This window comes from Ciona robusta, chromosome 1 (genome assembly GCF_009617815.1).
Source record: "Ciona robusta chromosome 1, ASM961781v2".
Taxonomy (NCBI): domain Eukaryota; kingdom Metazoa; phylum Chordata; class Ascidiacea; order Phlebobranchia; family Cionidae; genus Ciona; species Ciona robusta.
In genome coordinates this window covers 2,715,434-2,740,931 of record NC_143235.1, presented here as the reverse complement: position 1 = coordinate 2,740,931, position 25,498 = coordinate 2,715,434, and the positions used below count along the sequence as shown (strand labels likewise).

The 25,498-nt window shown below is 37.1% G+C and overlaps 1 protein-coding gene across 1 annotated transcript; it reads left to right on the top strand.

Annotated features, from left to right (window-relative positions):
- The first annotated feature begins 2,217 nt into the window (after positions 1-2,217).
- LOC149741349 (uncharacterized) lies at positions 2,218-25,294 on the top strand. The gene is made up of 26 exons (XM_089872117.1): positions 2,218-2,366; positions 4,431-4,585; positions 4,785-4,887; positions 5,534-5,711; positions 5,848-5,969; positions 6,027-6,326; positions 6,714-6,929; positions 7,213-7,413; positions 7,574-7,749; positions 8,106-8,220; positions 8,542-19,242; positions 19,451-19,542; positions 19,596-19,761; positions 20,125-20,288; positions 20,453-20,573; positions 20,822-20,971; positions 21,055-21,174; positions 21,321-21,929; positions 21,988-22,151; positions 22,291-22,408; positions 22,534-22,686; positions 22,839-22,952; positions 23,020-23,634; positions 23,689-23,795; positions 23,864-23,921; positions 24,041-25,294. The coding sequence occupies exons 1-26, from the start codon at positions 2,267-2,269 to the stop codon at positions 24,307-24,309; spliced, it is 15,387 nt and encodes a 5,128-aa protein (XP_089728243.1). The 5' UTR covers positions 2,218-2,266; the 3' UTR covers positions 24,310-25,294.
- Positions 25,295-25,498: the final 204 nt, after the last annotated feature.

The window sequence follows — 25,498 nt, the reverse complement described above, 5'->3', positions numbered from 1 at the left end:
AAATATCGCGATTGTGTTTTAAACAATTAACAACGGTCCAAGGGAGTCATGAGGATACGGTTTATAATTCTTTAGAGTTATTTATTTACTATCTAATGGGAAAAGAAAGTAGACTAAAAAGTTGTCCTATCTTTTCCCGCCCTACTGTATGTGTAATAGTCGCTTCAAGGACCGATTACTTTACTAGAAAGGACAAACCCTAAAGCGTCACAGTGAATTACGTATGGTGGATAAAGCTCTCCAACGATGGCTTATTTACATTTAAGAAAGTTGAAAACACGGTAAATTATTGGGTGTCTAACTGGTATATAATAACGCCACAACAAGTATAGCCCTTATTTTGTTGATGTTTAAAGTAAGTTTAACTCGGAATGAAATTGATAAGAATGCAAATATTGTATTTACTTTTGCTTTCATGCTTTAAATGAAAACAAGGGGAAATTTCAAAATCTGGAATTTTTGAATGGTGGTTACGTCACCCGACTGGGAAATGTTGTCTACGCCGGCTTTAAATTGAACCATTGGATGTACATATGTGTCATTTAAGTTTAAGTCGTAATACATGGTTTGTCAGAGCACCTGGACCGGAAAAATTGTTCCACAAACGACTATTTTACTTCAAGTGTTTGGTGTCTGTTTATCCTCAAACACCCTGAGCACAAATGGAAAATGCCGATCCAAGCCAGCAGGCAATGGTTTTGGACTTGACAGTTGCAATGTATAGTGGTTTATGTTATAAAGAGCGCTTGGTTTATATGAGTATCCGAATGTTTACCCTTGTCTTTGTTAACGGATATTTCCTAACATGAGCTTGGTTCTCAACAATACGCCGTAAAGCGGCGTGTATATATTGCTTAGAAAATTTATTTCGACTAAACGGTTTATGTGTTATTGCACCTGACTATATTTTGTACGAGCATGATATAACTTCACACAACACAAAACAGGTGAATTACAACTTTTAGAAAATCTAAAGTTTAAATAAGTAATAGTACGTGTACAGAAAGCAACAAGCATTCTAAGAGAAAGTATATAGGTATAGTAAGTTGCAATATTTCATACGTTTTTTAAATACAACATCCTATTTTGTTTGTCGTATTTATGCCTTGTTATATATATATATAGTAGAATGGGGGAAGATGGGACACCTTTTTATTCTGTTTTTCTTTCCATTTGGTAGTAACCAAAGAACATTCAACGAGTTATAAACCGTTTCCTCACGTCTCCCATAGGCCGTTGTTAATTGTTTAAAACAGGATCAGGATATTTGGATGTTATGTGATAAAGTTGTTGTTAGGAAGCTTTATTTGAGGTATGTTTAATTTATATGTAAAGTATTAACAATTAGTCGCAGATGTAATTACGTTTGTAGGAATTTTTGCCTATTAATAGTGCGGACTTCACGCAAATAAGTATTCAAAGACATTTGTAAAAACCCGCCGTGCGCAGGAACCATTCTATATAAACTTCCAAAGCCAAGTTTAACAATACCGTTTTGTGTCGCATTACGATTATTCTCACAACCACAATGCCATGTTATTGGGGTTTCCCTTTTCATACCACACCCTGTCTTTTATCTGCCACCATAATATGTGACACAAAGCAAAACAGGGCTTTGGTAGAAAAATCAAATTTTGCGGAAATTTGATGGTGTGCTGTATTGAGTTTGTGACGCGTATGATTCTATATATAGTAGAGGGGAGAAGATGGGACACCTTTAACACGTAATATCCAAATAGCCTGATCGTGTTTTAAACAATTAACAACGGTCTGTGGAAGTCGTGAAGATACGGTTTTATAATTCATTGAATGTTCTTTGTTCATTACCAAATGAAAAGAGAAAACTAAACGAAAAGGTGTCCCATCTTCCCCCACCCTACTATATGTTCAGTTCAGTTTATAGTAAAGGGTTTAAGTTGCATTTTTAAATAATTTAAAAAGGAGCGCCTGTAGGTCGCTTAGTGGTTAGTAAGGGCACTCCTATTGGGGTGCAATCGGATTTTTTTGCGCATGCTTACAAGATAACGAGACCCATTCACAGTTTCTGCTGTTTTGATTTTCTTTGTTTCGCAGTACCGTATCGAAACGGCGCCGAGGCTGGTAAACTGTGCCTGATTTTACTGAAAGGCTGGAATTTTGGGCTTTGTGTTGTCAATATAGCTACTATAAGGCAAACTATAATGACATTTCCAAGCAGGTCAATGTGTTTTGCACTTTATTGTTAAAATGAAAATTCTGAAGTTGGATTACATTCCTTAACGTGAACATGAAGCTGAAAATAGGCCTCCAACTGTTCGAAGCGTGGAATATCGTTTTTCTATTTGTTCTATGTAAAGAGACTTTGCTTGTTCGAGCACAATTAGCAGGTTAGTATCGTTGGTTGTTCACATTTAATAAGCTATAATTTTTAAAGGGGATATGTTTGCATACAAATGTAGGCTACGTGTATTATATTTCATATAGGCGCCTTTTTATGGGTTTCTGATTCAAAACCTTGTAAACATCAAGTGTATATTAACAAGTATTCAAACAAACGAAGACTATAAAGTCTTTACTAAATGTACAGAAGGGTATTGCGACAATTGAAAAGGGTTCAAAATATTTGTTTTTCCGCAAACACCACGGCAAGACTTTGCTGCATCGCATTGTTGGGCGACTGTGGTAAAGCAGTAACGTGAGCAGAGGTTTTGGTTTTTTATTTTAATTTGGAATTCCCGTCGAGTTCAGCTACACATCACCGACTCCATTCAATGCAAAAGAAAATGGCAAAAAATCAAACGAAAACTTCAAAAGAGATGTTTATTGAATATATATAGTAGGGTGGGGAAAGACGGGACACCTTTAGCACATAACGTCCAAATATCCTGATAGTATTTTAAACAATATATAGTGGGTTGGGGAAAGATGGGACACTTTTAGCAAATAATTTTTAAATATCCTGATCGTGTTTTAAACAATTAAGAACGGTCTATGGGACCCGTGACCATACGGTTTAATAATTCGTTGAATGTTCTTTGTTTACTACCAAATGAGACGAGAAAATGGAATGAAAAGGCGTCCCATCTCCCCCACTCTACTATACAACAGTCTATCGCGGTCGAGAGGATACGGTTATATAATTATTTGAATGTTCTTTGTTTACAACCTAACGGAACAAAAAATAGAATAAAAAGGTGTCCCATCTTCCCCCTCCCTACTATACAAGCCTATCGCGGTCTAGAGGAAACGGTTATATAATTAACATACGGTTCGTGTCCGCTTATGTGTTTGTAACGTTTGTTGGTGAATTTAATTTTGGCCAGTAATTCGACCGACGCATTAGTGACCACTGGGTTGGAACACATGCATAAAAGTTTCTTGCTTTAAGGTCACCCCACAATAGCCGCAAAGCCGAGCTTCGAACGACTTATCTTACGAGTTAAACTCGTTATCCTACTTGCCATGACACCGTTTCAGTTTATGCAGTATGGGGAGTCCCAAATATGCTACGTGTTTTTTGGTATTACTAGTGTTGTCAGTATACAGGGCAGCTACAACTGGAGTTTCTGCTTTCAACGCTCTGGCTTGTATGGGTAAAAGTGTGGCTATGGTGGAATGTAACAAGCATTTTCTGTCCATTGTGCGTGGTTGTGACTATAGCATGGAATACTCGCTATAACTAAATATGGCGTAATAAAAACGAGTAAACAAACGTCATATTTAAGATGGCATTGAACCTCTTGTTAGATGTAAGTATGTGGACATGAATGCAATTTTGACAATATAAGTTAATGACCATGTTAAATCTAACTCGTCTTTCCCCTAACGTCCCATGCGTTGTTACATAACCTTTATCAAGAAAAACAAGTTAATAGTAAAGAAATGGAATGTGGTTTATGAGTGTGTGTCTATCTTTTAAATAATTATGGTTTGACATTAACATACGCCAAAGATCAAAGCTGCCCATCAAACGTGTGGGGTAAGATGGGATACCGTGCCACCTAAACCCCATATTTCCTAAACGTGTTTGGGACAATTAACTACAACCCTTTAGAATTGTGTTGGTACGGTTATATAATTCTGTAAATATTCTGTTTACTCTCAAATGGTCGAAAAAAACAAAAATGTCTTATCTTACCCCATCCTATTAACATTAGTTGATATTTGTGTTAAGAAAATGGTTGCGATGCGTCTGTTTGCACATCACGTTAGACATGTTGTTCCTTCCATATGTGTGCTGGTGTTGGATTTGGTAAGAACTTGCGCTAAGCAAGTGAGCTGATAAATGTTTTGTATGAATGAATAACTTACTTTATCGTCCCTTGGCCAGAAAACGACAGTCGTTCTTACAACTGCTACACACATATAGGCTAACGTCGTTTAGGTCAAAATACATTGACATCTTCTAGGCTTTTATGTTGTACAAACTTTAACAATTTCCTATACTTCAGCACCAAGCCGCGTTAGTACAACTATTATTTCACCGACGAGTTTCAGTGTTCATTTTTCGTCAGTCCTTGACGCTACCGCGTATAGAGTTACATACACTGCCCAGCACGACCCAACGAACACTGGATCTGTTGATGTTACGAGTTCGCCAGCCGAGGTAAAAACTTTGTTACCACCAAATTTGTTAGATTGATCAATTTTTAATTGTTTTATCACGACAGAGTTTATTATAGCATGTCTAAACTACCGAAACACCTATTGGAATATGCGTTTTATGGCTAATGTTAGTTTTATCAATACACACAATGCCACCCTTGACTTTCCTTGATTACGACGGTGCCCCATATTTTATACAGGTATCAAATGTTGCAAGCAATATAAACTACAACGTGGTGGTACAAGCTATTGATTTAAGCAACGAATTAGGCGACAGTAGCACCAGCGTTCGAGCCAGGACAGGTAAAAACTCTGACAAACTAAAACGAGTGGAATAAAATTGATGACAGAATTTACATTGTAATGTATTTGTCTAAACCTCAACAGTGATATAGTAAGGTGGGGTAAGAGGACAACTTTAACATGTAATATCCTATTCGTGATTTAAACAATTAGCACCGTCTGTGGAGTCGTGAGAAAACGGTTTATATTTCTTTGAATGTCCTTTTTTTACTACTAAATGGGATGTGAAAATAGAAAAAAGGTGTCCCATCTTCCCCACCAGCCTCACTGTATTACAGCTATGTATTGCAAAACCTTAAAATCCGCGTCGTGGCAAAGTGGTTAGCGTGCCTGCCTTTAACCCGGAGGTAATAGGTTCATGGTTTGTCGTTGTTACCATTGCGGGCGTAGTGGTCACTAATGGGTTATCCAAATTATCCGCCATACAAAAAAATAAAAAATCCCCTAAAAAAACTAATTACCTATACGAAATTCCATTCGTGGTAACTCGTAAGCTGGACGAGGTGTCCCAAACAGAACATCCGTGTTGCAACAACTGTCGTTTTCAGGCCACGTGGGAATAAAACAAGTTAGATTAAAATACACCAGCTTGTATTTATTGCGTATCATCGGTATCTGGTTTAAAATCTAATGATATTTACTTTAGCTCCGGATGGTTCAAGGATCCTGAACGTGATCACCACTCCAACTTTCCTCACCATCTTCCTGGAAGAAACTCCGGGAGCAACAGCATGGGAGATTGAGCTTAATGACACAATTACAGGGACATCAAGGATCATCTCTGTTCCCAATGGTGTTTCTATAAATACATCATATGTGGCTACGTAGGTTTTATATTACAGTAAACTTACGAATAAATATTTATGGCCACATGAAACATAAATTAACAGCAAGTATTTAAGCACTTTGTCATTTAAAATGTTAACACCTAAAATAAAAAAAATATTTGTATTTTCTCAGTATAACATCCCTCAACCCAAACACTCCACACACACTGAGGGCAAGAGTATCTCAATTAAATGGTGTGACATCATTCACAGCAACACAGAGTCCATTTGGTGCACAATATTCTGTTAACACAGGTATTTAGACGTTATTGAAAGTTGAAAACTATAACAATAGTACTTGCTTTTCTACAGACAAAGTTTCAGCCTTTGGTCGAGTTGTACTTTTGACAAAACCATACACATCCAACCTTGAAACAGACCAAGTGTTTATAAACCAAACCAATGCTGAACTACTGGCAGCATATAAGGCAATATCCTCAAATGTGGAAGATGTTTTGATGGTAGAAGTTGAAAACAACAGTGGGAATGTTCTTTACCATCATGAGATCGTTTTATCTGATCGAAATGCATCGACTGATTCAGTTAATCCTAATATTACTCAACTTACACTGAATGGAACGTTGTATTCTGGATTCTTAGCTGCTTATGACTGTAAGTATTATAATGACTGCATTATCTTATACAGTTCTAACGCTGTGGCACAATGGTTAGTGGACCCTTTCATGAGTTTGTCGCTGATTTCATTTGACAACCTGTGAAACATGAATGAGTTTATAAAGAAAAATTGGGTTTATAATCTTTTATGTCCATATTGTATACCCATCTTATGAAAACTGATAAAAATCACGATGCTTGCTTTTATCATTTTATACTTTATTAACATAATCTTGTGTGTTTTACAAATTTGCTGATTACTTTTTAGCTTTGTCAAGACATATGTTGCTAATCGTAGTTGTATATTTGTATTAAAATGCTAGTGTGTTTGTTTTATCATTAGTATATGGTACTTTAATACAACTTTTATGTTTAATTCTTTAGTGGCAAGAACTCCAGGGTATATTTTGTCGTATCCACCCTTTGTTCCACCAGAAGCATCATTATCCTATCGGCACGGTATAGTGTGTGCAGATTTATCAAGCGATAAAAGGGAATGGCTTCTATTCACAAATACTCCCAGCCCAGAACAAACTGCAATTATAGGAACCAGTCCTGATGGTCAAACCGGCACAGGATCAACCATTATATTTTCAAATGGTACATTGATTCATAAAAAATAGTTTAACTAATTAATTTTTCTGCATATACATTTTTTACAAACAGAAACTTTTATAAGCAGTAAAGATAACTTTATTGGATTTATAATAGATATTAAAAGTCCTTAATTTAAAATACAGGCATACAAAGTGAGTACAAAGCTGACAACAGTTATACTGTACTTATAAAAAAAAAAAGTGAACTGTCCTTATTTTAACAAATTTTTACATTAAATGCAATTGTAAATCAGGAAAATACATATTTAAGAATTTCTTTTATATAGATGGAGTTCGTGAGCCTTCATCAACAACCAACTATTTCAACTTTTCAAGCAACACCATATATGGTATAAAACATAGATACACAATAAAGTTGTGTCCAGCCAGCAATATTACTATTCCTGTATATGATCGAGTGTATGAAGCCGCTTTCCAAAGTTCACTAACCATACCCTCAGACAGATACACAATCTTTTACACAACAGGTTTGTTGTTTAACATGTAATATATAGACCTATACCAAGTCATAAACTGGAATGTACATCATATTTTAAAGCAATTCAAATCAATTTAGTCTCATGGCCAAAATGGAACATGCCTTGGTACTGCTATATTAAAATTAAAACTTTAATGTAATATTCACAGCACCAGTTATATTGACGTCAACAATCAGCAGCACACCAGGTGATGATGGAACCAGTGTTACAATCAACATTCCTCAAACTTCAATACCCAGAGCTATTGGAATAACAGCAACCTTCAATACTTCTAATACAGTCACACTAGATGAGGCGGACCTAGATGGATCATCGGTGTACCAGGTTTAGTTCACAATTATCCACAGACTTACTTTTGTATAACATTATTGAGGTAACTGAATGAATCAGTTAGCAAAATCTTAAAGTTAAAGCAAATAAGCAACAGCTCACCTTGCTTGGTTATTAAGATTTCATTTCTTAGAATAGATGACTGTTTATTTTTTACGATTCTGCTTACCTAAATGCTAGTCTTCTGGAGAAGTAGCCATAAAACACAAGTTGTAATGTAGTTGTAGTGTACAAAGAAGAGTATGCTCAGAAAATTTTGGTCTTGATCATCGAATTAATTGATCAGACTAACTATAACTAACTTTTTGAATAAATCTGACTAACTAACTTTTTGAACAAATTTTGTGCAGATAGTAATGAGCAACTTACCAGTGAACAGCACACTCACAACCAATCTTAATGCTACTGTTCGTCAACATACTCAAACTGCACCATCTGCTATAAGTACATTTAACATCACAACAGGTGATAACATATTAATCCAAGCTATGGCTTAGCAATAAACCAAACAGAATTGCAGACAAAAAACAACCACCATAAAAAAATATAAGAGTTAAATAATACAAATAAAGTGTTTTACATAATTAGTTTAATTTATTAAAGTTTTAAAATCTATGCCCTTTAAAATATATTAAATGAAATATGGACTGTATTAATTACCAAAATATATTTGTTAAACTATGCTAAATCAATACTCTGTTTGTTGTCTGACTTAATCAGTTTCCCAAATACAATCAACTAAATATTGGCAACTATACATATACTAACATCTAAATTTTACCATAGATACTAACGAATGTGCATTGGGTACACACAACTGTCATGCAAATGCTACTTGTACCAACACTATTGGAAGTTTTACATGTGCTTGCAATACTGGGTTTACTGGTGATGGTGTATCATGCACAGATATTGATGAATGCACATTAGGTACACACAACTGTCATACAAATGCTACTTGTACCAACACAACTGGAAGTTTCACATGTACTTGTAATACTGGGTTTACTGGTGATGGTGTGTCATGTACAGATATTGATGAATGCACATTAGGTACACACAACTGTCATACAAATGCTACTTGTACCAACACAACCGGAAGTTTTACATGTATTTGCAACACTGGGTTTTCTGGCGATGGTGTATCATGTACAGATATTGATGAATGTGCATTGGGTACACACAACTGCAACACAAATGCTACTTGTACCAACACAACTGGAAGTTTTACATGTGCTTGCAATACTGGGTTTACTGGTGATGGTGTGTCATGTACAGATATTGATGAATGCAAATTAGGTACACACAACTGTCATACAAATGCTACTTGTACCAACACAACCGGAAGTTTTACATGTATTTGCAACACTGGGTTTTCTGGCGATGGTGTATCATGTACAGATATTGATGAATGTGCATTGGGTACACACAACTGTCATGCAAATGCCAATTGTACCAACACAACTGGAAGTTTTACATGTACTTGCAATACTGGGTTTACTGGGGATGGTGTATCATGCACAGATATTGATGAATGCACATTGGGTACACACAACTGCAACACAAATGCTACTTGTACCAACACAACTGGAAGTTTTACATGTACTTGCAATACTGGGTTTACTGGGGATGGTGTGTCATGTACAGATATTGATGAATGCACATTGGGTACACACAACTGCAACACAAATGCTACTTGTACCAACACAACCGGAAGTTTTACATGTATTTGCAATACTGGGTTTACTGGGGATGGTGTATTATGCACAGATATTGATGAATGTGCATTGGTTACACACAACTGTCATGCCAATGCTACTTGTACCAACACAACTGGAAGTTTTACATGTACTTGCAATACTGGGTTTACTGGTGATGGTGTATCATGTACAGATATTGATGAATGTGCATTGGGTACACACAACTGTCATGCAAATGCTACTTGTACCAACACAACTGGAAGTTTTACATGTACTTGCAATACTGGGTTTACTGGTGATGGTGTGTCATGCACAGATATTGATGAATGTGCATTGGGTATACACAACTGCCATGCCAATGCTACTTGTACCAACACAACTGGAAGTTTTACATGTACTTGCAATACTGGGTTTACTGGTGATGGTGTATCATGCACAGATATTGATGAATGTGCATTGGGTACACACAACTGTCATGCCAATGCTACTTGTACCAACACAACCGGAAGTTTTACATGTATTTGCAACACTGGGTTTTCTGGCGATGGTGTATCATGTACAGATATTGATGAATGTGCATTGGGTACACACAACTGCCATGCAAATGCTACTTGTACCAACACAACTGGAAGTTTTACATGTACTTGCAATACTGGGTTTACTGGGGATGGTGTATTATGCACAGATATTGATGAATGTGCATTGGGTACACACAACTGTCATGCCTATGCTACTTGTACCAACACAACCGGAAGTTTTACATGTATTTGCAACACTGGGTTTTCTGGCGATGGTGTATCATGTACAGATATTGATGAATGTGCATTGGGTACACACAACTGTCATGCCAATGCTACTTGTACCAACACAACTGGAAGTTTCACATGTACTTGCAATACTGGGTTTACTGGTGATGGTGTGTCATGTACAGATATTGATGAATGTGCATTGGGTATACACAAATGTCATGCCAATGCTACTTGTACTAACACAACTGGAAGTTTCACATGTACTTGCAATACTGGGTTTACTGGTGATGGTGTGTCATGTACAGATATTGATGAATGCAAATTAGGTACACACAACTGTCATACAAATGCTACTTGTACCAACACAACCGGAAGTTTTACATGTATTTGCAATACTGGGTTTTCTGGCGATGGTGTATCATGTACAGATATTGATGAATGTGCATTGGGTACACACAACTGTCATGCCAATGCTACTTGTACCAACACAACTGGAAGTTTTACATGTACTTGCAATACTGGGTTTACTGGTGATGGTGTGTCATGCACAGATATTGATGAATGTGCATTGGGTATACACAACTGTCATGCCAATGCTACTTGTACCAACACAACTGGAAGTTTTACATGTACTTGCAATACTGGGTTTTCTGGTGATGGGGTATCATGCACAGATATTGATGAATGTGCATTGGGTACACACAACTGTCATGCAAATGCTACTTGTACCAACACAACTGGAAGTTTCACATGTACTTGCAATACTGGGTTTACTGGTGATGGTGTATCATGCAGAGATATTGATGAATGTGCATTGGGTACACATAACTGCGACACAAATGCTACTTGTACCAACACAACTGGAAGTTTTACATGTACTTGCAATACTGGGTTTACTGGTGATGGTGTATCATGCAGAGATATTGATGAATGTACGTTGGGTACACATAACTGCGACACAAATGCTACTTGTACCAACACAACTGGAAGTTTCACATGTACTTGCAATACTGGGTTTACTGGGGATGGTGTATCATGTACAGATATTAATGAATGTGCATTGGGTACACACAACTGTCATGCCAATGCTACTTGTACCAACACAACTGGAAGTTTCACATGTACTTGCAATACTGGGTTTACTGGGGATGGTGTGTCATGTACAGATATTGATGAATGCAAATTAGGTACACACAACTGTCATACAAATGCTACTTGTACCAACACAACCGGAAGTTTTACATGTATTTGCAATACTGGGTTTTCTGGCGATGGTGTATCATGTACAGATATTGATGAATGTGCATTGGGTACACACAACTGTCATGCCAATGCTACTTGTACCAACACAACCGGAAGTTTTACATGTACTTGCAATACTGGGTATACTGGTGATGGTGTATCATGCAGAGATATTGATGAATGTGCATTGGATATACACAACTGTCATGCCAATGCTACTTGTACTAACACAACTGGAAGTTTCACATGTTCTTGCAATACTGGGTTTACTGGTGATGGTGTGTCATGTACAGATATTGATGAATGTGCATTGGGTATACACAACTGTCATGCCAATGCTACTTGTACTAACACAACTGGAAGTTTCACATGTACTTGCAATACTGGGTTTACTGGTGATGGTGTGTCATGTACAGATATTGATGAATGCAAATTAGGTACACACAACTGTCATACAAATGCTACTTGTACCAACATAACCGGAAGTTTTACATGTATTTGCAATACTGGGTTATCTGGCGATGGTGTATCATGTACAGATATTGATGAATGTGCATTGGGTACACACAACTGTCATGCAAATGCTACTTGTACCAACACAACTGGAAGTTTTACATGTACTTGCAATACTGGGTTTACTGGTGATGGTGTGTCATGTACAGATATTGATGAATGTGCATTGGGTACACACAACTGTCATGCCAATGCTACTTGTACCAACACAACTGGAAGTTTCACATGTACTTGCAATACTGGGTTTACTGGTGATGGTGTGTCATGTACAGATATTGATGAATGTGCATTGGGTATACACAACTGCCATGCCAATGCTACTTGTACCAACACAACTGGGAGTTTTACATGTACTTGCAATACTGGGTTTTCTGGTGATGGGGTATCATGCACAGATATTGATGAATGTGCATTGGGTACACACAACTGTCATGCAAATGCTACTTGTACCAACACAACTGGAAGTTTCACATGTACTTGCAATACTGGGTTTACTGGTGATGGTGTATCATGCAGAGATATTGATGAATGTGCATTGGGTACACATAACTGCGACACAAATGCTACTTGTACCAACACAACTGGAAGTTTTACATGTACTTGCAATACTGGGTTTACTGGTGATGGTGTATCATGCAGAGATATTGATGAATGTACGTTGGGTACACATAACTGCGACACAAATGCTACTTGTACCAACACAACTGGAAGTTTCACATGTACTTGCAAAACTGGGTTTACTGGTGATGGTGTATCATGTACAGATATTGATGAATGCACATTGGGTACAAACAACTGTCATGCCAATGCTACTTGTACCAACACAACTGGAAGTTTTACATGTGCTTGCAATACTGGGTTTACTGGTGATGGTGTATCATGCAGAGATATTGATGAATGTACGTTGGGTACACATAACTGCGACACAAATGCTACTTGTACCAACACAACTGGAAGTTTTACATGTACTTGCAATACTGGGTTTACTGGTGATGGTGTGTCATGTACAGATATTGATGAATGTGCATTGGGTACACACAACTGTCATGCAAATGCTACTTGTACCAACACAACTGGAAGTTTTACATGTACTTGCAATACTGGGTTTACTGGGAATGGTGTATCATGTACAGATATTGATGAATGTGCATTGGGTACACACAACTGTCATGCCAATGCTACTTGTACCAACACAACTGGAAGTTTCACATGTACTTGCAATACTGGGTTTACTGGTGATGGTGTGTCATGTACAGATATTGATGAATGTGCATTGGGTACACATAACTGCGACACAAATGCTACTTGTACCAACACAACTGGAAGTTTCACATGTACTTGCAATACTGGGTTTACTAGTGATGGTGTATCATGTACAGATATTGATGAATGTGCATTGGGTACACACAACTGTCATGCAAATGGTACTTGTACCAACACAACCGGAAGTTTTATGTGTATTTGCAATACTGGGTTTACTGGTGATGGTGTATCATGTCCAGATATTGATGAGTGCACATTGGGTACACACAACTGTCATGCCAATGCTACTTGTACCAACACAACTGGAAGTTTTACATGTACTTGCAATACTGGGTTTACTGGTGATGGTGTATCATGTACAGATATTGATGAATGCACATTGGGTACACACAACTGTCATGCCAATGCTACTTGTACCAACACAACTGGAAGTTTCACATGTACTTGCAATACTGGGTTTACTGGTGATGGTGTATCATGTACAGATATTGATGAATGTGCATTGGGTACACACAACTGTGATGCAAATGCTACTTGTACCAACACAACTGGAAGTTTTACATGTACTTGCAATACTGGGTTTACTGGTGATGGTGTATCATGCAGAGATATTGATGAATGTGCATTGGGTACACACAACTGTCATGCAAATTCTACTTGTACCAACACAACCGGAAGTTTTATGTGTATTTGCAATACTGGGTTTACTGGTGATGGTGTATCATGCACAGATATTGATGAATGCACATTGGGTACACACAACTGTCATGCCAATGCTACTTGTACCAACACAACCGGAAGTTTTACATGTATTTGCAACACTGGGTTTTCTGGTGATGGTGTATCATGTACAGATATTGATGAATGTACATTGGGTACACACAACTGCAACACAAATGCTACTTGTACCAACACAACTGGAAGTTTTACATGTACTTGCAATACTGGGTTTACTGGTGATGGTGTATCATGCACAGATATTGATGAATGCACATTGGGTACACACAACTGTCATGCCAATGCTACTTGTACCAACACAACTGGAAGTTTTACATGTACTTGCAATACTGGGTTTACTGGTGATGGTGTATCATGCACAGATATTGATGAATGCACATTGGGTACACACAACTGCGACACAAATGCTACTTGTACCAACACAACTGGAAGTTTTACATGTACTTGTAACACTGGGTTTACTGGTGATGGTGTATCATGTACAGATATTGATGAATGTGCATTGGGTACACACAACTGTCATGCAAATGCTACTTGTACCAACACAACTGGAAGTTTTACATGTACTTGCAATACTGGGTTTACTGGTGATGGTGTATCATGTACAGATATTGATGAATGTGCACTGGGTACAAACAACTGTCATGCAAATGCTACTTGTACCAACACAACTGGAAGTTTTACATGTACTTGCAATACTGGGTTTACTGGTGATGGTGTATCATGTACAGATATTGATGAATGTGCATTGGGTACACACAACTGCCATGCCAATGCTACTTGTACCAACACAACTGGAAGTTTTACATGTACTTGCAACACTGGGTTTACTGGTGATGGTGTATCATGCACAGATATTGATGAATGCACATTGGGTACACACAACTGTCATGCAAATGCTACTTGTACCAACACAACTGGGAGTTTTACATGTACTTGCAATACTGGGTTTACTGGTGATGGTGTATCATGTACAGATATTGATGAATGTGCATTGGGTACACACAACTGCCATGCCAATGCTACTTGTACCAACACAACTGGAAGTTTTACATGTACTTGCAATACTGGGTTTACTGGTGATGGTGTATCATGCACAGATATTGATGAATGCACATTGGGTACACACAACTGTCATGCAAATGCTACTTGTACCAACACAACTGGAAGTTTTACATGTACTTGCAATACTGGGTTTACTGGTAATGGTGTATCATGCACAGATATTGATGAATGCACATTGGGTACACACAACTGTCATGCAAATGCTACTTGTACCAACACAACTGGAAGTTTTACATGTACTTGCAATACTGGGTTTTCTGGTAATGGTGTATCATGCAGAGATATTGATGAATGCGCATTGGGTACACACAACTGTCATGCAAATGCTACTTGTTCCAACACAACCGGAAGTTTTACATGTATTTGCAACACTGGGTTTACTGGTGATGGTGTATCATGTACAGATATTGATGAATGTGCATTGGGTACACACAACTGCCATGCCAATGCTACTTGTACCAACACAACTGGAAGTTTTACATGTACTTGCAATACTGGGTTTACTGGAGATGGTGTATCATGCACAGATATTGATGAATGCACATTAGGTACACACAACTGTCATGCAAATGCTACTTGTACCAACACAACCGGAAGTTTTACATGTATTTGCAACACTGGGTTTACTGGTGATGGTGTATCATGTACAGATATTGATGAATGTGCATTGGGTACACACAACTGCAACACAAATGCTACTTGTATCAACACAACTGGAAGTTTTACATGTATTTGCAATACTGGGTTTACTGGTGATGGTGTATCATGCAGAGATATTGATGAATGCACATTGGGTACACACAACTGTCATGCCAATGCTACTTGTACCAACACAACTGGAAGTTTTACATGTACTTGCAATACTGGGTTTACTGGTGATGGTGTATCATGCACAGATATTGATGAATGTGCATTGGGTACACACAACTGCGACACAAATGCTACTTGTACCAACACAACTGGAAGTTTTACATGTACTTGTAACACTGGGTTTACTGGTGATGGTGTGTCATGTACAGATATTGATGAATGCACATTGGGTACACACAACTGCGACACAAATGCTACTTGTACCAACACAACTGGAAGTTTTACATGTACTTGTAACACTGGGTTTACTGGTGATGGTGTATCATGTACAGATATTGATGAATGTGCATTGGTTACACACAACTGTCATGCAAATGCTACTTGTACCAACACAACTGGAAGTTTTACATGTACTTGCAATACTGGGTTTACTGGTGATGGTGTATCATGTACAGATATTGATGAATGTGCATTGCGTACACACAACTGCCATGCCAATGCTACTTGTACCAACACAACCGGAAGTTTTACATGTATTTGCAACACTGGGTTTTCTGGCGATGGTGTATCATGTACAGATATTGATGAATGTGCATTGGGTACACACAACTGCCATGCCAATGCTACTTGTACCAACACAACCGGAAGTTTTACATGTATTTGCAACACTGGGTTTTCTGGCGATGGTGTATCATGTACAGATATTGATGAATGTGCATTGGGTACACACAACTGTCATGCCAATGCTACTTGTACCAACACAACTGGAAGTTTTACATGTACTTGCAATACTGGGTTTACTGGGGAAGGTGTGTCATGTACAGATATTGATGAATGCAAATTAGGTACACACAACTGTCATACAAATGCTACATGTACCAACACAACTGGAAGTTTTACATGTACTTGCAATACTGGGTTTACTGGTGATGGTGTATCATGCACAGATATTGATGAATGCACATTGGGTACACACAACTGTCATGCAAATGCTACTTGTACCAACACAACTGGAAGTTTTACATGTACTTGCAATACTGGGTTTACTGGTAATGGTGTATCATGCACAGATATTGATGAATGCACATTGGGTACACACAACTGTCATGCAAATGCTACTTGTACCAACACAACTGGAAGTTTTACATGTACTTGCAATACTGGGTTGTCTGGTAATGGTGTATCATGCAGAGATATTGATGAATGCGCATTGGGTACACACAACTGTCATGCAAATGCTACTTGTACCAACACAACTGGAAGTTTTACATGTACTTGCAATACTGGGTTTTCTGGAGATGGTGTATCATGCACAGATATTGATGAATGCACATTAGGTACACACAACTGTCATGCAAATGCTACTTGTACCAACACAACCGGAAGTTTTACATGTATTTGCAACACTGGGTTTACTGGTGATGGTGTATCATGCACAGATATTGATGAATGTGCATTGGGTACACACAACTGCAACACAAATGCTACTTGTATCAACACAACTGGAAGTTTTACATGTACTTGCAATACTGGGTTTACTGGTGATGGTGTATCATGCAGAGATATTGATGAATGCACATTGGGTACACACAACTGTCATGCCAATGCTACTTGTACCAACACAACTGGAAGTTTTACATGTGCTTGCAATACTGGGTTTACTGGTGATGGTGTATCATGTACAGATATTGATGAATGCACATTGGGTACACACAACTGCGACACAAATGCTACTTGTACCAACACAACTGGAAGTTTTACATGTACTTGCAATACTGGGTTTACTGGTGATGGTGTATCATGCACAGATATTGATGAATGTACATTAGGTACACACAACTGTCATGCAAATGCTACTTGTACCAACACAACCGGACATTTTACATGTACTTGCAATACTGGATTTACTGGTGATGGTGTAAACTGTTCAGATATTGATGAATGCACATTGGGTACACACAACTGTCATGCAAATGCTACTTGTAGCAATACAACTGGAAGTTTTACATGTACTTGCAATACTGGGTTTACTGGTGATGGTGTATCATGTACAGATATTGATGAATGCACATTGGGTACACACAACTGCGACACAAATGCTACTTGTACCAACACAACTGGAAGTTTTACATGTGCTTGCAATACTGGGTTTACTGGTGATGGTGTATCATGTACAGATATTGATGAATGCACATTGGGTACACACAACTGCGACACAAATGCTACTTGTACCAACACAACTGGAAGTTTTACATGTACTTGCAATACTGGGTTTACTGGTGATGGTGTATCATGCACAGATATTGATGAATGTGTATTGGGTACACACAACTGTCATGCAAATGCTACTTGTACCAACACAACCGGAAGTTTTACATGTACTTGCAATACTGGGTTTTCTGGTGATGGTGTATCATGTAGAGATATTGATGAATGTACGTTGGGTACACATAACTGCGACACAAATGCTACTTGTACCAACACAACTGGAAGTTTTACATGTACTTGCAATACGGGGTTTACTGGTGATGGTGTATCATGCACAGATATTGATGAATGCACATTGGGTACACACAACTGTCATGCAAATGCTACTTGTTCCAACACAACTGGAAGTTTTATATGTACTTGCAACACTGGGTTTTCTGGTGATGGTGTATCATGCAGAGATATTGATGAATGTACGTTGGGTACACATAACTGCGACACAAATGCTACTTGTACCAACACAACTGGAAGTTTTACATGTACTTGCAATACGGGGTTTACTGGTGATGGTGTATCATGCACAGATATTGATGAATGCACATTGGGTACACACAACTGCGACACAAATGCTACTTGTACCAACACAACTGGAAGTTTCACATGTACTTGCAACACTGGGTTTACTGGTGATGGTGTATCATGTACAGATATTGATGAGTGCACATTGGGTACACACAACTGTCATGCAAATGCTACTTGTAACAACACAACTGGAAGTTTTACATGTACTTGCAATACTGGGTTTACTGGTGATGGTGTATCATGCACAGATATTGATGAATGTACATTAGGTACACACAACTGTCATGCAAATGCTACTTGTGCCAACACAACCGGAAGTTTTACATGTATTTGCAACACTGGGTTTTCTGGTGATGGTGTATCATGCAGAGATATTGATGAATGCACATTGGGTACACACAACTGTCATGCAAATGCTACTTGTACCAACACAACTGGAAGTTTTACATGTAATTGCAATACTGGGTTTACTGGTGATGGTGTATTATGCACAGATATTGATGAATGCACATTGGGTACACACAACTGCCATGCAAATGCTACTTGTACCAACACAACTGGAAGTTTTACTTGTTCTTGCAATAATGGTTTCCTAGGGAATGGTACATGGTGCTCATGTAAGTTTTGTTTGTTAGTATTTGCTTTCTAATTGACTCTTTTTCACACTTTTCGTTTGTATTGTGTTTTAATTACTGTTGTTTTTCTGTTGATTCCTTTCTCATGAAATAACATAATCTTCGCTATCGTTTCTGAAGAGACAATAAAAATTGTGTTAAGATATTCAACAGCTCGTTTTTTAGGTTATTTCAATTAAGTATATTTCAGCATTGGTTGTTCCCCTTCTAAGAGCCACTAATGTCACTGAAAACAACTTTATCATATCTTGGAACAGTCACTTTGAAATTATTTCTCATATGGTAGGTTTTACTTATTTATTTTTTGTATTTCCTTTAACTATAGCATTTTCTAGCTTTCTATATTCACAAATGGTGCTTTGCATTTGTTGCTTAACCCATTGAGTTCAACGGTAAGTTTGAATAATACATTGAATGGAGGGACAGAGTATTGTTTCAACATGATTTCAACTTATTCTGATGGCCAGATTGTGAGCTCGCCCACTGTATGTCAATTTACAGGTATTGAGTTTATGTAAACTAACATACAAGCCAGTTAGTGCTGGAGTAAAATATATTTTAAACTGTAGTTTACTGTGTATTATATAGTTTGCTTTTATTCAAATACTAAATGCATTCACCACTAAGGCATAAACTTTAGTATTTAGACTTGGGGGCAAAAATCTTTTAACACTAATCTCTGTTATTCTTAATAAAGTTTTAAATGTATACTTTCTGAATTAATGTAGTAAAAACTAATTGATACATCTTACATGTTGTTTAGTCCTAGAAAAAGTGAAGGAAATACATAAACATTATCTTCTGTATGGAAACTTTTTCTAAATTTATATTATTTACTGATTAATTACTTTCTCTGTTGTTTAGCCCCAAATACTGTAGAAGGCTTGTTTATAATTGAGTATGGAACAACATTCCTAATAATTGGTTGGAAGGACACTGTGGGAGCTAATATTTATGAGATAATAGTTGTGGATGTTACACCAAGTAGCAGGAAAAGAAGACAAATTACGACACCAGCTACTTTTAATGTAATGTGACAACTCAGTTATCAATAAAATTCTAAATGGGTTTAATTTTTCATGTTAAAACTGCTCAGATTGTATCATAAAGTCTATAAGCTTTCAATATTTATATATAGGTACCAAGTATAATTTAACGTACACATATAATGATGGAATTCCCATTAATACAGGTAACAGGACAAACTAACACCACAATATCAAACCTTGACCCAGGAAGAAAATATTCTATTTCTATTGCTGCAAGGAACGCTGGAGGGACTAGTCAGCGCTCAAGCATTAGTGCTGCAACAAGTAAGCATATTAATTTCTAAAAGGAAAATGTCAATTACAACTGATACAACTTTCCATAACCAGTATCATAACTGCCAATAAATCTAGCTACAAATACTTCAAAAATATGCAATATTCTGTTTAATAAAAAAAAAAAACTTGTTTATCGTCACTGGCAGCAAAGCCATTATAACACAGGTGTTTTGTTTAACACACCTCATTCCTGCTAACGAGATATAACATTTGTAACTGTGGGTTATTATTATCAGCAACCCCACCTCCACAAGAATTGAAAGTGGAATCCTATGACGGTTTCTCTGCCAATATTTCATGGACTGTTTCGGCAGGAACCTCATTTTATAATGTTACATTTGTTGCAAACAATACAGAAGCTACTACTACCACCAGTAACACAACAGGTATATATTCTCTACTGCCATGTATAATTAAAATATATATAAGGAAGTGTGTGCAATAAACCTTATACATGTTACTTTTTTAGAAACCTGGTTCTCTAATCCTGCTTTAAATGCGTCACTGAGCTACACTGTTTACCTGCAGTCTTGCAACCTAGATTCAGTTTGCAGTGCAAATTCAACTATATCTCTGGTACTGATACCAGGTAAGTAGTGGTGGATTTGGGTGTTTTTATGTCTAACAATTTTAATTAAATTGTTACTAATTGTTGTAACCATACTTACATTTTGTATTTTTCTGTATTACCTTATTGGTGAAATTGTTCAGTAACTTAAAATTGTTTTTATTCAGATCCCTGTGCGAATCAAACACATAAATGTCATTCAAATGCTGCATGTGTCAATACCTCCAAAAACTTTTTTTGTTTTTGCAAAGCTGGGTTTACTGGTGATGGTCTAACATGCACAGATATTGATGAATGTGCATTGGGAACTCACAACTGCAATACAAGTTCTACTTGTAACAACACACCTGGAAGCTTTACTTGTTCCTGTGACACTGGATACAGTGGCAATGGGATAAACTGCACAGATATTAATGAATGTGCACTGAGGTTGCATAACTGCAGTTACAATGCTAACTGTACCAACACAAATGGAAGTTTTGCATGTTCTTGCAATACTGGGTTTACTGGTGATGGTGTAAACTGCACAGATATTGATGAATGCACATTGGGTACACACAACTGCAATGCAAGTGCTAATTGTACCAACACAACTGGAAGTTTTACATGTACTTGCAATAGTGGGCTTACTGGTGACGGCTTAAATTGTACAGATATTGATGAATGCAAAGTGGGTACACACAACTGCCATGAAAATGCTACTTGTACCAACACAAAAGGAAGTTTTACATGTGCTTGCAAACCTGGGTTTGGCGGGAATGGATCATTTTGCGGAGGTAATTCTCAATGTTCCGATTTAAGTAAACATTATGATTATCATACACTTGATTGCAGCTCTTGGGAAAGTAACTGGGTTCATGGTGATTGACGTTGGAAGTACTAACATCTCTATAAAATGGGATTCTGTGGATGGTGCAATATCCTATGTGTTATCTGTTATAACAAGTTCTACAAGTGCTCGGAAACGAAGGGCTGTATTTTCAGATAGTCCCTTCACTGTAAGTGGTGTATATGACTGTGTTTGTTGTCTGGTTTTGAATATGAAACTGACAAATAAAAACTTAGCAGACAAGATGTGTATGAATCCATTCTTAATTTTCAAGTTATATTCAGTTAAGTTTAAAATATACATTGCAGGTAACTGGAACCAATTTAACAGTCAATGGTCTCCAAAGTGGAAGTAGATACAATGCAAGCATCCGTGCTCAAAATAATGCTGGTATTGGACCATTGTCTTACCTTCAAGTTACAACTCGTAAGTGAACATCAGTTGCCCCTATTTTTGTGATGTGTTGTCTTGATAATTCTCATTTATAACTTAACATATCTGAAGTTTTCTACAAATTAAATGTGATGACTATATTTACATATTCTTTCAAGGTCCATCACCCCCCATGAACCTCAGTGTTAATATCACAAACATCACTGAAGCAGTTGCTACATGGCTTGCCCCTGAAGGAGCTGTGACATATAACGTCACTTTTACAACGATGAACAATGCACCTATAATTTCAAGACAATTTTCACAAATAGGTTTTATGTATATGTCATCTTTGTTTTTAATTTAGTATTTTTAAAACAAAAGTTTAAACTGAAAAGTTTGGCTCCTTAATCAGCTGTCACATTGAACTTCCTTTAAGTCCAATGAATATCGAAATTACCCAGTCACATTTATATTGTTACAGGTGATGAAATTTTCTTACAAAATTTGGAAGCTCCTGGCGTCTATGAAGTTTCTGTATCTGCTTGTAATGTTGATAACTTATGTGGTTCTTCAGTAAAAACAATATTTATTATTGGTAAGTCTTGTTCAAATGGTCTTCTTTCATTATTTTTGAATAAATTCATTGGTTAACTTCTATACAGATTTAGATGAGTGCAAATATGGTACACACAACTGTCATGAAAATGCTAATTGCTCCAACACCATGACAAATTATATTTGCGCTTGCAAAACTGGGTTTACTGGTGATGGTATAAATTGCACAGATATTAATGAGTGTGCAATGCGTACACACAACTGCCATGCCAATAGTACTTGTACCAACACAACAGGAAGTTTTACATGTACTTGCAACCCTGGGTTTACTGGTGATGGTGTATCATGCACAGATGTTGATGAATGCACATTGGGTAGACACAACTGTGACACAAATGCTACTTGTACCAACACAACTGGAAGTTTTACATGTACTTGCAATACTGGCTTTACTGGTAATGGTGCAACATGCGCCGATATTGATGAATGTACATTCGGTACACACAACTGTAATACAAGTGCTACTTGTAATAACACAATTGGAAGTTTTACATGTGCATGCAAAACTGGGTTTACTGGTGATGGGGTAAACTGCACAGATATTGATGAATGTGCTTTGGTTACACACAACTGCCATGCATTTGCAACTTGTACCAACACAATTGGAAGTTTTACTTGTTCCTGCAATTCTGGGTTTACTGGAAATGGAATAATATGCAACCGTAGGTCTATGTCATTTCTACCCTTCACAATGCAGTAACAACATTTGATTTCAGGTGAAATACTAGTGACTGCCATTGTGATACCCGTGGTTATACTTTTGCTCCTAATACTTTTAGTGCTGCTGATTATTTGGTATAATCGGAGAAGGAAAAGAAAAGAGGTATAGAAGCTTTGTTAGTTACTGTGTGAATTATGTATCGGTGCAAACTAATCAATATATCTTTTCAGATAAAACTGCAAAAACAACCTATGTCTCCAATCAGTGGTGACCCAAGAGTCAGTGAAGGTAAAATTAATTTAACAACTACTAAGGATTAGGAGCTTTATTAATTTACATGGCATGCTGTGGATTGAATAATACCTATTCCATAGTATTAAATTAAACCTAATATTATTTTTTATTAGTAAGAGATGCTAGGTCAAGAAGTGGCTCCATGGACACAGGGTATGGTGGTGAAGAAAATGGTACAGAAGTACAGCTCACAATAGCTGACAACAAAATAGGAACTGAAGAAAATGAAGCCACCAATGTTGAGTCTGTCACAAGTATGCCAAGCAACTCACAAACCACCGGGCCAGTCTATGCCAAGGTTCAAAAGACAAGTAGTAAAAGAAGTGAAACTTCTGAAGCACAACCAGAAGAAGCAAATATTAAATTCAAGACAAAATTGTGATAAATTTAAACAAATTGCAGAACGCACTTACTTTTTTCTCTCATTCTTCTACAATATTTGGTAACTAGTTTTGGTATATGCCAGTATTTGTTATTCACTGTGCATGAGCTCACCCACGGGTTCAAGGCACTAGTATTTATTCTATTTTTAGTTACTTATTTCATATATAAGTAACAAAGATTTTACTAAACCTTAATTACATACACGTTACACATATATATTGCACAAAATCACTAACCCTGAGACTTATTGCTAAATACTGAGTGTATATTGCTTCATTGGTCTTCTTCGAATTCGTATAATCGCTAAGCGACAAGATGCGTTCAATTTATAGAATTTAACCAGTTTAATATATATTCATAACTACCGGTACTTGTAAGGTCAGTTTTTACCACAATTTGAACTTATAAATTTGACAACTGATTGGTTAAAATTTACCCACGTGATTGTTGCCGCCGAAGTGGAATGAAGGTTTACAAGTGACGTCATATAGGCAAATAATGTCGTAAATTTGATATTTTTCTTCTAAATATTTTTACACCACACGTTTATTTGCTTTTTTCTACTTTTCTGTTAAGCTTGTGATGCAATAAAAGACTATATATGGTAACAAGCTTTTAATCAGTTTTTAACATGAGCACTAAGTAAAGGTACGTTTATTTAAAACAATTGACAAAGACGAAGATGCACAATTTGCAACGTGGTATATTATTTATGTAATCTGTCTTAATTTCGTTGATGATAAGGTACGCTTAAATTGCCTTTTTATGTGGCAGGGTACGAGAAGATGGGGCACATTTAAACAGCAAAGATGATGTCATCGATTAATGCTTTGACTGCAGTCTAGCGCCACCGGTTGACATGTCTAAATATTGCCTTTTCTCGATCTTTGTTTAAGATACGTGACTACTGTATTTCATGTAACCGCTGAATTTCGCGTATACAAATTAAATACACGGTGACGCAATGACTGACGTCACTTTTTCGTGACGTATCATGATTGTTACCTAATATTCTAAGCCAGAAAGCATAAATTAAGTTTAAATTAAGAAGACATGGCACGCTTGTAAAGCTAAACGGAAGGACTATCATCGAAGAAGCTGCTGAAAAATAAAAAAACAAGATTGAAATACCTTCGTAGCTTATCTGGCTGGCGTTGGTGGAAAGCCACTACGGCACGACAAGCCCC